This window comes from Epinephelus lanceolatus, chromosome 14 (genome assembly GCF_041903045.1).
Source record: "Epinephelus lanceolatus isolate andai-2023 chromosome 14, ASM4190304v1, whole genome shotgun sequence".
In the NCBI taxonomy this organism is placed as follows: domain Eukaryota; kingdom Metazoa; phylum Chordata; class Actinopteri; order Perciformes; family Serranidae; genus Epinephelus; species Epinephelus lanceolatus.
The window spans coordinates 32137146-32151029 of record NC_135747.1 but is presented as its reverse complement, the minus strand read 5'-3'; the positions used below and the strand labels follow the sequence as shown (position 1 = coordinate 32151029).

The following is a 13884-nucleotide window of genomic DNA, read 5'->3' as shown; positions in this document are numbered from 1 at the left end:
TCTTTTGCCATCTTTCTCATATCCTTATTTGCCAAATTCCTATTCCAAACTGTGATTTTTCTTGTTTAAATCACCTATAGTTTGTATGTGCATCAATATCCAGTACAGGCAATCCACTATTTCTAAAAGCAATGCACAAACACAGTCTAATATTTGCAAAAACCTGCAGGATAATTCCCAACAATCCCTCATTTTTATGTGAGATTTCACATCCAAGCAATGCAAGTACCCCACCGTCTCTATAGAAGCCCTTTTCCACTTCAAGAGGCAGCGCTGTGACAGTGCTGTTCTGCAGGTTGCTGTGGGTGAGGGACCATTGTTGGGCTGACAGTGTCCGCTGCTGGTTGGAGCGTTAACTGCAGACGGTGCCTCCTGCAGCATCGCGGAGCAGGAGGCGCGCTGTGCAGACAGGGGACATAAAGTCGTGTGTGCATCCACAGGCAGACCTGTGAGTCAGTGAAGTGGGGTGAGGTGAAGGGGAGAAAAGGCACCTAAGCACCCGTGCACATGCCTGTGCGTGATTTTTAAAATAGCAGGATCATAAATTCCCCTTTATGGGAATTTAATAAGCATCTATATGATCTGTATTTTAATTCTAGGCGGTATATATTCAGTTGCCAGGCAGTTCACAGCTCCTCTGCTTTTCCTCTCCTTACACTTTTTTTTCTGTGTTGGAAATGAATGAAAAGAGTGATCCCTCTATAGCAGCGCCAGCTCCACCCATCCTATATCCTTACCTCCATACAGCTGGGTATCAACAGGTGCGTCAGGCGTGCGCAGAACAAAGCGCACACCAGTCGAGATGCAATCCAAACCGCTCCGGTCCCCCATGAGCTCCAAATGTTTAATTACAGCCACAAACGGCAGATGGCTCTCTTGAGTTTTAATTTCTGTGCCTGTGATTGAGCCTTAAGATGATATTACCCCCCCTACACACGCTACACACACACACACACACACACACACACACACGCACACACACAAGAATCAAATATGTTGTCTCTTTTTTTATTGTGCAGAACCGACATGTGTAATTCATCATGTAAATGGAGGAATAATGTGGAAGTGGAGCATTAAGCGGGTGTCCAGTTGCTTGTGGTTCACATCCTGCTGGTGGTCGTTGAAGTGAGGATGATGATGTCCGACTGGAGGAAGCGTTTCCATCTTACAGGAGTGTGTATGGTGCTGACATGAGCGGCGCTGTCCGCGGTGCTGAAACAACAGCAAATGGAGCGCAGCCTGGAGGGATGAAACCATATGAATGTGCCTCTTTAACACATGTGCAACTACTAGTGTTTTCCCTATGAAGTTGTGGCCATTTTCTTAATTTATTTTCACTTCACAAACCATGTAGATTTGACTTTATAAGGGAGGTGGGAGCCCATTCTGTGCCACTCTGCCTGTTGTCTCATGTATTATAATTTCTGTGGGGGATTCCAGGTATTAAGCAGCATAAAAATGCCCAACAGCAGCTGGTTTATTTTAAAATAAATGCACTATAGAGCTCAAACTGAAGCCAAATCTCACCATCTAACGTCAGCATCAGGACCCGGCTGCTCATTCCCCTCCAAGCAGGGGCTTGGTGGTCGAGAGGGAGCAAGTGGGGGAGGGCATCCTCTCCACTCAGGCGTGTACTAACGAGTGGTTACGACTTGTTGATGGGAAGGATTTGTTGATCTGGGTGTGTATATAGACCGAAACGCTTCCTATGGTGTTTTTTCCTCTCTCTGAGCGTGGGAAAGTAAATTGTGCTGTATATCTGTGCCTTTACGCACCGATCGCCATACATGCATATCCCACGCCTGTGGGCTCTGTAGGGAAAATCCACTGGGTCTAAGTGTCTGCTGGTGATCAGCCCGGGGGGGTTAAGTTTATATATTTGTATGCAGCTTGTCACACAATGCAGACGTCATCTCCACTGGATTTAGATCAGCTTTGGTGATGGTTTTTCTTCCTCCTCTCCGGCTCCTATCGCGCCCAGCCTCCTGTGTTGTGAGTGTGGAATACAGTGAAGGGGAATATGTTATCCGGCAGGTAGTTGGAATACAAGTTCATGTAGCCTGCTGCATCAATTTATAACTCTACTACGGTTACGTATTTCTTCCCGTCTCCCCCAAACGTGCGACTGTTGATCAATCACCGCAGGGTCGCCGTCGCGGATTGCTCCTCGCAAACTTGGAGTTGGCTTCGCCCGGTGCTGCTGTGCCTTTCACTCGAGCGGTGATCTTCGTAGGAGGCGCCTGTATTTTTTGCTTGATTGCTGGCGGCGCACATGCACAGGCGTCCCCCCCTCCAAAACAGCGGCTTGTGATAGAGCAACCTCGTCTGGAGGAAGGAGGAGGAAAAACGGAGGGTGAACGGAGGAAAGAGTGGGTGAGTGTGCGGTGAGGACGCTGCAGCCGGTGTTGGACATTTAAGGAGGCGATGCTACTGAACATGTCACAGACAATGAGCAAAAACACCACTGTGCAGGTATGAATAAACCTCTGAAATCTCGGTCCGCGTGAGTTTGGCATAGCTCTCCATCAAGACTATGGTTATTGATGCATGTATGGAATTACGCATGAACTGATCTCTTTTTTTTTTTTCACCATCATGTCCAAGAATTTTTCCCGTGAGGATGACAGCTGTTTTAACAGCGCAATTACCATGTAGTATTTGGACAAAACAGAAAACCAGCTCTTGAAAAAGACACACATTTGACATTTGACATCGCGGAACGGACCACTTAGCCGCCACCATGGGACTGTGACCCGGGCTGCGAGCTCTGAGAGGCGGCTGTTTGTGTAGTCTGTGCTCCGTGTGCAGACTGGACCTGAGCAGTTGTGACATTTTGAGCCATGGCTGCTGCTATCGCGAGTGGGCTGATCAGGCAGAAGAGACAGGCACGGGAGCAGCATTTGGACCGGCCCTCGACCAACCGACGGAGGAAGAGCCCCAACAAGAACAAGGGGCTCTGCAATGGGAACCTGGTCGACATCTTCTCTAAAGTGCGCATCTTCGGCCTCAGGAAGCGGAGACTACGGAGACAAGGTCTGGGAACTTGAGTGTGCAAGGTGGCTGCTTTGTCAGTGTAAACATGTCCATACATGCAACCACTAGTTGATAGCTCTAATTAGGCCTCCAACAATCATAATTACATTGGCTCCAGTGTGGTTTAAGCGCAGGAGGTGATGTGAAATGATACTAATTTATACCCTCGCCAAATTGCACAACCGTGCGTAAAAGTTAAATTGAGTGTGAGCGAGTGTTCTGTGTCATATATTGGGCCAGTTGCTTGAAAACAACAAACCTGCCTCTGATTTCCATGCAATCCCAGGTAGCTGACAGGCTCCTGACGAGTTGTACCAAATGGTTTGGACAGCTTTACCGAGCTGTCACCTCGGCGATTCTGAAAAGGGGCCTGATCGTTATGAAGCACACACACACATACACACACACGATTCGCCAGAACTGCTTGCTACATAAGCACAGAAATGAAACTCATTTATATGCAAGCAAAAAGGTCAATATCTCCCGCGGAATGGAGGTTACGCCTTTCAAACATAATCTTTTTCTCGCATAATTTTTTTGTACGAATTGGTGGGCCAATGACCTCTCACAGCTCCAGCTCATATCCGTTCCACTTATGAAAATGTCATGAACATTTTTTTTTTCTTTTTGCTGTAATGTGGCAACCTGGGATTGTAAAAAAGAGCACTGACAACAATTATTTCACTGCTGGAATCAGTGCCAACTGCGAGGGTAATTTTTCTTCCCAAAAATGAATTAAGATAATTCATTTAGGGAAGAAATGACTTCAATTGTTTCCGCTTGTTAGGGGATGATGGAAGGTGGCTGTAGGTTCCTGTTGGAATCATCAGGTATCAAACCTGTTGCATCAACTTCAACTGATAAACACCATTTTGTGTCTGATTTAGCTGCAGACTTATATTTCAAACAGCTTTTTTGTTTCTAACAAAGCACCTACTGTAGAAGCAGTTTTGAGTCTTTCATCTTGTTTACAAAGACCCATTTTGATAGCTGAGCCTCTCTTGTCCTCTTCCTGTGTTCATGTTGAACAATCCTGTGAGTGATAGTGTCCCCATCACCAGCCCTTATATTACATGGATTACAATGGCTTTGATATAACAGGATCTATACAGCAGCACATCTGGACACAGGTCAGGCTGCATCAGAATCCCAGCTGGGTGTCCTCCAGAATGCTGTTTCTGCTTCTCCCCACTGTGTGTATGTGTTTGGACATGGTTGCCCCAATGTTTGTGTGTCTAATTGCCCGTCCTCCTCTTGTCACATTGGAATTGGCTTGTGGCGCATCTATGTTTTTCATTTGAACACCACTAGTGTCCAGCAGCCCCCACAGCTGAGCCGTGGACAGACGATGCTGTCATTTGGTCTGGGATTTAACGTCTGGCCCGGGCAGTAGGAAAAAAACCCACACAAGGCTCTTTTCTTTTGTTGGTGTGGTGTGTATTTGAGCATTTTATGGATGTAAACAATTGGGATGTGGCCCAGATGTGTGTGTGTGAGTCAGACAGACATGTGGATGCTAAATTAATCTGCACCGGCGACCCTGAAATGACTTGACAGCACCACACCTGCAAACGGCCATTTTATAGAGCAACTTAGGGGCCTCCCTGAGCCTCGGAGTGGTGACGGTAATACACAGTAACAGTGCCGGCACAAGTGTTGGTGAACTGTGTCTGCAAGATGTGAAACACTCGTGCTGAAAGTGAAAATGAAAGGGGGGGAAGCCGCTTTTAAAAAATGGGTGTTTTGTCCTCATTTTTGAAGCTCTAATCAGAACACAGGGCAAACTGTTTTCTCTTGCTTTAATTGTATGTTATTTGTGATTAGAGGTCTAATGGGAATATACTCCATTAATTTCACCCTCTCGTGAGAATTAGGAAAATCTTTACCGAGTGATATCAGGCTTTGTTGTCAAAGGGAGAGGGGGGGGCCTGCTTTGAAAATACTGCACATACGGCTGTTTCTCTCCTCGCCACACCTCTCTCACACACTTTCCTTCCTCTCTCTTATTCACCGAATTATCACAAGAGCACACAGTTTAGGAAGACTAATGGCCTGTTTGGTGTGCTTAATTTAATATTGGCCCCCGGAAGGAGTTTTTGTGTGTGTGCGAGTGAAAGTCGAATGCACCGGCGATCACGTGTTGTGGTAACGCAGGCAGACATACACAGTTGTCTTTATTTCCCAGGTGAGAGAGAGACTTCCCTTTGACAGCTCATCCTGCACAGAGCAGAGCAGCCGTCTAACCATCAAGCATGTTATTATATATTGAAGTCACATTCAGATTCCCACTGAGATCTGCCAGGGTGAGGAGCTGGAGGTGTCTGAGAGTGTACTCTAACACCAGTATTCCCTTTGGCTTTGAGTATTGATCATGTGAGACACTAGATTAGCTATTGTTACGGGGCCGTATTGATTGGCACTGACATAAATTGTGTTTTTTGAGCCAGAGCTTTTCGGTCGAATTCAAAGAAAAGGTATCAAAAGTCAATAGTTATTACCTTCATCTTTTAAATGCTGTTACTACGACAGGTTCTGCATAGAAACAGAGTGCATGTAGACCTATATAAGCAGTAGAAAATTAAAAAAAAAAAAAAATGAAGTGTCTGCTTCATTAGAATGCACAGATGTGGTTTCCTGTCCTCGTCCAACACTTGGGGGAATCTGCCGGGGAAATGCCGTCATATCAGCTTTAATTCTAAGTCATCCATGCATTTTGATAGCAGATGCAGAGGCAGTGATCACAGATATTTTAAGGGATTAGATGTGAGTTGTAAATCCTATTACACCCAAACCCAGTAAAGTGAGCTGTGGGCACATCCAGCTGGGGCTCGCCCGTAATCTCGCCGCTCTGGCTCTAATTATCTCACTAGATTAGATCCATAGATCATTAGATCATGTTACATAGATCAGACCATTAGATTACATGATCTCCAACGCTTCTTTTCCCCCTGTAACGCGGCTGTTTATTCCAGAGCATGTTGACGGCGCACAGCAGTGCGTCAACAGTCGTCTCTCAGAGCCGTCTGCATCAGATGAGTTATTGTCGGGATGTCGGAGATGTTGTTGATAGAAGAGGAATGGGAAAAGGCGTGGTAGCCTCCCTCTGCTTGATCTACTTTTGCATGACAACAGAAGCAACATGAAGGGGTTTTTCCTTCGCCGGGCTGGAAAAGCCCTTCTCCTATTCCAGAAACATCCAAAGTGGGTCAGGCAGGGCAGGGCTGACAGCAGTCTACAACTGCTGCTGCAGCTGTGCCCGCATGCGTGTGTGTGTCCTTATACTGTGTGCTGTTTGCTTTACACAGAGCTGAACATGTGTCTTTGCGCACACACACACACACACACACACACACACACACACAGACTGAGGAATGACACAACAGAAAATAAGACAGGAAGGGGAGCTGCAGGGAGGCCACGTTTGAAAAGAAAGCAAAAAAAAAAAAAAAATCACAACCTTTCTGTGACAGTTCAATTTATATGCAGAGAGGACTTCTGCTGCAGAACGACCCGATTTGAGATCTAACAGTTTTGATGCTTGTTGTTTTCCAAGGAAACCCCCTGCTGCTGCCAAACCACCACTCTGTTTCCCTAGAAACAAAGAAATGGCATCTACAGTGTTTCTGTTGTAAAAACTAATACCAGTGCAACCGGGAAAGTCTGACTGCAGCAGATCCTGGATGTTGTTTAGGTCTGTTACAGAGGGAGACAGAAACGGAGACAAAAAGACAATGAGTAACAGAAGAAAGAGGCGAATGAGTCAAGGACCTTTTCGACTTTGGGGATCCCACAGAGACATTTCCAAAGCAGTCCTTTTTAAGAGCGCACACAAAGCCTGTCTGACCGAACTGAAAACGCTGTATCATTCTAAAAAACACTCCTTCATATCTTTACATACATTTCTATTCTTACATTCCCTTTGTCACAGTTCTCGTTCTCTCAGTCTCGATTTGATAAACTGCCTCACTTTGCTCAATATTTCATAAACAATGCACAATAAATGAGAGCGTCTCTGCGGGCCGTTCAATGAATCTCAGCTCGCAAGACTATGAATTACCTCAAATCCATCGAAAACATTTTATCTAACATCCATCAGTAAGTTTGACCTTCAACATGAATTGCATCAATGATTTGCCAGCTTTGTAATAATTGCAGGACCCATTATGTCACCCTAATGTATGCACTGGCATACACCAATGTCTGATGTGAAACTGTCAGTCATAAATAATGCTCTGGGTGCTCGAGGACGTGATGCATTCCAGGACGTATTCACTCAGACACCCCTCTGAATACCATTATGTCACCAGCTATATATATGACTTAAACTTCTCCAGTTTGGTCTACATCTTTTCTATCTAGTTGTTTCCCCTTTTGATAAATTAGCCGAAATATAACAGATTCCAGCTCACTCCTGCTGCAGCTCTGAAATACTGTCGAAACCGGAGGGGAAATCCGTGTGTGTGTGTGTGTGTGTGTGTGTGTGTGTGTGTGTTAGATATACTGGCTGGCTCGCCCCAGGGAACACAGCCAACATCACATGATTTATAGCATGATGGCAGAGCCAAGTTCACCTACACACACACATACACAAACACGGGGAGTATTCACACAGCCAGCAACCAGTTATGCAGTTTTAATTATTACGGATTGCCCCCCACGGATCAGTCTTCAGAATCAATCACACCGCCACACATTGTTTAAATGCTGCTGATCAAAGTCATTAATCGATCGCAGGTTAGCCAACTTTGTGTGTCCGCGGCAGAGTGTTCGCTCAGGGGAATTGTGCAGTCATTAAAAATCCATGTGAAATAGTTTGTGTGACGCTTGTGTGTTTGTGTGTGTGACCGTGTTTCCCTGCCTCGCCCTATATTATACGCTGGTTTTCAGGTTATAGGCTCCATATGGTGTGCGTGACTGCAAGAGCATTATTAATCAATGAATTCAGTCCTGTCCATTGTTGGGATCTCCCACGGAAGAGAAAGAAATAGTTAAAAGGAAGAGGTTGCCAGTGAAACAATGAAGGCAGAGGTGCATTTGAATTCTTGTTTTTTCCCACTCTGATAGGTTGTCAGTGGCTTGCACCATCTCTTTGATGCAGATTAAGTGTCTGATATATGAAGTACAGACATCTTGAAACATTTAGTAGATGAATCAGTTAGTCTACTGACAGAAAATTAAAAGTATTGTTGCACAGTTTGAGCACATGCAGAGACATCCCAACGTGCACCTACATCTACACTAGGTCAACTGATGTATCCCTTTTGGTTTTCTATTTTTGTGTCATTACAAACTCACAATTACCAACTAAATTGTAACATGTCTGTCAATCAGCAGTTGTTAAAGGTATTAATCAAACAAATCCTTGTTGGTCCCAGCTTCTCTAATGTGAGATTACTCATGTTTCTTTGTTTTATAGAGTTATAAATTGAGTATCTTTGGGTTCTGGACTTTTGGTTGAATAAAACAAGACATTTCAGTGTGTAGTATTGAACTCAGGAAACTTGTGATGGTCGTACTCTTTGTTATTTTCAGACATTTTACAAACTTAACTATGGAAGCCCCTCTCTGCCATAAAAGAAAAACAGTATAAATAAATGAATTAAATGAATCAGTCATGATTAAAAAGGCAATTTTTATATTAAGTCAGAGGTATGAGATAGGAAGTTAAATGGGCTTCTTTTCAAAATTATTAAAATTTCAGTAACAGATGAAAAATATGGGCAGTACGGTGGCCTTGTTGCCTCACCGCAAGAGGGTTCCTGGTTCGAACCCAGGGTGAGGGACCCCTTCTGTACAGAGTTTGCATGTTCTCCCTGTGTCAGCGTGGGTTTTCTCCAGCTTCCTCCCACAGTCCAAAGTCATACAGGTTAACTGGTGACTCTAAATTGTCCGTAGGTGTGAATGTGAGTGTGAATGGTTGTCTGTCTCTATGTGTCAGCCCTGTGATAGTCTGGTGACCTGTCCAGGGTGTACCCTGCCTCTCACCTACCCTGGAAATCCAGAGTTCTCACGAGAGCACAATTTGAATTTGCTCAGCGAGTCACTCTGGCAATCAGTAATGATGCTCATTACCTATGTCCATGAAACCAAGCTGCACCAATCACATCATTGTATCTGATATAGGCGGGCCAGAGGCGAGCTAAACAGATGATGACAGCGCTGCGACGACGAAGTCCGGAATCAGTCAGTAAACATTGCAGGATGGCTACGGATGAACACTAGTTGTTTGAAACAGCTTTGGCCGCTACAATGAACGAGTTAGACTTGGCTTTTTCTCTAAAAGAGGAACAGAAGACGGCGCTCGAATCTTTCCTTTGCAAGAAGGATGTTTTTGCTGTTTTGCCGACCGGATACGGCAAGAGTCTAATCTACCAGTTAGCTCCGCTGGTAGCTAAGCGTATACGTCACCCCGTGTATTGTTCTGATTGGTCGTAGTGTTATCCAATTGCGTGCAGTGATATTTACAAATGCATGCTGCCCCTCGAGTTGGGCCATTTTCATTACTCATGGCCAGACCCTAAATCTTTCTAGATTTGGGTCTGGATTTCCAGGCTGCCTCTCACCCAGTGTCAGCTGGGATAGGCTCCAGCACCCCACGACCCGCTCGAATGAACAAACAAAAAATACAGCTTGCTTACCATACACGACAATGTGAGTTTTAAGTCACACACTATAAGATTTTGCAACTAGATTCCTTTTGAGATTATTTCCCAATGTGCACTTGGTGGAAAATATTACACCAAACTCCCTTTAAAAAATATGACATTTAAACAATTCCTTACATGTCTGCAAAAACACATAACTCTAGAAACATAAGACAAAAGGTGTCATATGTCGACAGTGCTCTTGGTAATTTGGCATCAATATTATCTATGAAAATAAACTGTATGTGCGCACAAACTTAACATTTTTTATTTTGTTAGCCTCAGCTCACTTCCAGCCTCTGTTGGTTAGCTGCGCTCTTTTAGTGGGAGGAGACAGTAAGAATAAGAGGGGAACGGTTACAAAACTTAGGACCTCTCTCAAAATAAATACCAGTTGGCAGATCAAATGTACACCAAATTAAGCATAAACTCTTGTTCATTCTACAACTACCCGTTTCTCCTCCTTTGCCTCGGTATAAGAGACCCAAGACTCGTTAACACTCTTATGCCCCCCTGGAGTCCCCTTCATGTTTACCGTCTACCCGGTTTTCTGCTTTCTGTTTGGTGCTGAAGAGAGTGCACCTATTGGTTGCAGACAGTGTCCACATCACTGAACTTCAGTACTTGCGTGAGCCAAGGCTAAAAACTCACCATATTATTAAACAACAGAAATGGCAAGACAAGAAAAAGACGTATATAAAACAGCTCAGGCTTAGTTTTGTGACCACCTGATGCTAAACAATCAAGGGAGCGCTCATGATTTTATTCCAACGTTAGAAATTTGTTCACTTGAAAAGTCGTTAGCTGTAAAGCCGTCAGTGATTGTAATGAACATTTTTGTAGCTGTAGCCCTGGCATGAAATTGACGGTAGGAAACAGAGTCTGGACGATACAGAAATACCGTCTGTCTCCTGTTCATAATGGAGAGAATCCCTCTTTGTGTTACTCAAGTTCATCAGATAGCACCCAGGAGACAGAGAAAAGATGACGGCCTCGCTGTGACATCTTTCTCTCGCCGAAGATTTGACTGCACGGAGTATTATTGTAAACCAGAGAGATACTGTCACCGTCCTGTCAGCCTGCATAATTCGCAGCCGAGGCACTCTGACAGTCACATTCTGCTTTAGCCACCTTTTCATTGTTCTGGTAAGGCAACAAAGCAGCGCCATTGAATGCCGTTGTAGCGCTATAGCTGGGATACACCGGCAGAGAGGCACTTTCTCTCCTTCTCAGGCAGCAGGGAAAGGTCTCAGAGCTCCCTAATGCCATCACCCGGCAGAGGCATTTCAGAAGAGACTGCCTTGAGCTGTACACCGACAGGAAAAAAAAAAAGCCTTTCTCTGCCCTCAGCAAGACCTCTTGAGTTCTCCTCTGTGGCTATGCTCCCTCTCTATATATCTCTCATTTTCTCTCTTTGTCTCTCTCTCTCACACCCACACACACACACACACACACACACTCACACACATACAGTTGCTTGCAAGGAGCACGGTTTAGGCTCAGGTGAAGTTGATTGTTCACTTCCCCAGGGCTTTCTTAGAATGAAATCTGGTGTGATGGCTGTCTCTACAATAAGACTAATGTTGATGCTATATGACCCCAGTGGTTGTCCATGTACACACCCAACACACACACACACTCACACACACCAGATGAAGAAATATTGTTGCACGGCTTGAGCACAAGCAATACTTTCCCAGAGACATCCCAAATGTGCAGCCACATGCTGGTTTATTAAAATATATCCTTTTAAGTTTCCCATTCCCTTACTTTTTACATTTTCACTTTTGCCAGCTGAATTGCAGCATGACTGGCTCAGCTTGCAGTGGCGCTGGGCAATTTAACCGCAACAGTGATTTATTTACAGTAGATATGTGGCTAATTCCCCGGTTGGGTCAGCTGGAAGGGACGCTCTCACATCCTACACACTAAGGACCCAGAGAGGGTGCTGTTGGGTTCATTATGGGAGTCAGGCGACCACAGATTAATTCTGCTGCCTATAATTGGATGGCCTATCTCTGAGCAGGGCAGGGCTTATGTGCCCAGAAAGTTGGCTGTGGGATTTGCCTGTGAACATACACAGGAGTGCTGTGAAATAGTTCTGCCTGGTGTTTCACGGTAGTTAAAACCCTCTGAAAACAACGTAATAAAATATATTCGCTATATGAAAGCATATTTCTTGAATTGGTTTGGTATAGTAGTGTTTGTAACAAGCTTTGCATCATTTTGCTGATTGCTAATGTTTCCCCCTCCTGTTCTGTCTCCCTCTTTCTCTCCTGCAGATCCCCAGCTCAAGGGTATAGTGACCAGGTTATATTGCAGGCAGGGATACTACTTGCAAATGAACCCCGATGGCTCTCTTGATGGGACCAAGGATGACAGCAGTAATTCCTGTGAGTACCTTGACAGTGTCTGTCAGCCTTCTAGAGCAAACATCTGATAGTTGTCAAGACGTATCTAGTTACGTGTTCTTAAAGGTCCAGTGTGTAAAAATTAGGGGCATCTATTAGTAGAAATGGTCTATAATATTCAGCACTATGTTTTTATCAGGTTATAATCACTTGAAATCAAGAATTGTGTTTTCGTCACCTTAGAATGAGCTGTTTATATATACATATGGAGCAGGTCCTCTGCCACAAAGTCTGCCATGTTATTCTGCAGAATTCCAGAATGGACAAACCAATCACTGACTCTAGATAGGGCCATTCACATTTTATTTTGCCTTTCGAATTGGCCACCATAGATCTCCTATACGCTTTGCACACAGAGTTTCAAGTCTGCAACCTCACTGCTAGATGCCACCAAATCCTACACACTGGACCTTTTAGAGGTGCTGTATACGACATTCAGGACATTAATATAGCAGCAAACACTATTTGCAATGTAAAGATATAGTGGAGGCTTCCTAAGCAGAGATGAAGTCATGCTACTTCTGTGTAGGTTGTAATAAGAGCCGGTCTGGCCGCGCGTGCATGTTCCCACTGGCTAGCTAATAGCCACCGCTCTGCGCTGTGCTCATATGGCGGTTACTGCTTAAAACCTCGTCCCGACCCACAGTCGTAGATAGGGCTGCAACGATTAGCCGACTAATCGATGACTAATCGACTATTAAAATAATCAGTGACTATTTTAGTAGTCGACTAAATGGTTTGAGTCAGTTTTCATAGAAAAGTACTAGAAATTTACCCCAAAAATACTCTTATTGCAGCTTCTTGCATTCAAATATTGGCAGCTTTACACACTCTCCCATGACGGTGAACTAAATCCCTTTGGCGTGAGTACGAAACAAGATGACATAATTTTGGGGTTTGGGAGAGACAGACTGACATTTTTCAACATTTTAACACATTTTTAGATAAAATGATTAGTTGACTAATTGAAGAAATAATCGACAGATTAGTCGACAATGAAAGTAATCATAAGTTGCAGTCCTAGTCGTGGAAAAGCATGGTGCAGAAAGGTAACCGTCCAGCATGGATGTATGAAGAGAACTAGACAAAGCAGTGGAGATGGGACCCCGTTCATTCTTATAAAAGTTGCTCAGTGGTGCATGAAGCCAAAACATACTGCTGCCACATCTAAAATTACCCAGATGATCAGCACTGCTTCTGCATCATTAGGCCCATAGAGCAAGAATGCTAGAGACTTCTGCCGGCCAAGCCAGCTTCTTTTGGTATAATGCTCCATGGTCTTAAATTGTGCGACTCTTCAAACTTTCAAAATGCCATCACACTGAATGGATTCAATTCTGATAGTACAATGAGTCATTTTGCAGGGGTTGTGGTGCTCAAAAAAATGTATCCACTGATACGCAGGCATCTTTTTTCCAATGTAAGTCTATGGGGAAAAGTCTTTTTTGGCCCAAAAGCATCACATAACAGACTATGAAAATTGGCACATCCTGGGGGTCTGCACTCTGATTCCCATCCAGGTTAACAATGTTACCTCTGTCAGCACTGTTGTTGTTGCCATAGGCTGCTAGTCGACAGCTCAGCCACCTCCATATTGAGAGCCATGTGCAGGCAATCACAGTTACACTCTCAATCATAGATATGCTCTGAATGTCCCATACAGCTCCTTTAAAATCTGTATAACTTCCTTGAACACAAAGGTTTTATTTCTGGAAAGAGCCTTCCTCACTTCCTGAGCTAGATTTATCTCTCAGGTGCAGAAAATGAACCGGCAATCTACCTGTCACGTTTCTCTA

General features: G+C 44.3%; 1 protein-coding gene across 3 annotated transcripts in view; it reads left to right on the top strand.

Annotated features, from left to right (window-relative positions):
- The window catches only part of fgf14 (fibroblast growth factor 14), a 173685-nt gene that overhangs the window by 106892 nt on the left and 52909 nt on the right, over nt 1–13884 (top strand). For 2 of the 3 annotated variants that reach the window (XM_033617130.2, XM_078174639.1), the window contains exon 2: nt 11960–12070. In XM_033617130.2, coding sequence (XP_033473021.1) covers nt 11960–12070 — 111 coding nt within the window. Of the gene's footprint in view, nt 1–1650; nt 3034–11959; nt 12071–13884 lie in introns of those variants that run through there. The other variant, XM_033617131.2, reaches the window with a different exon arrangement.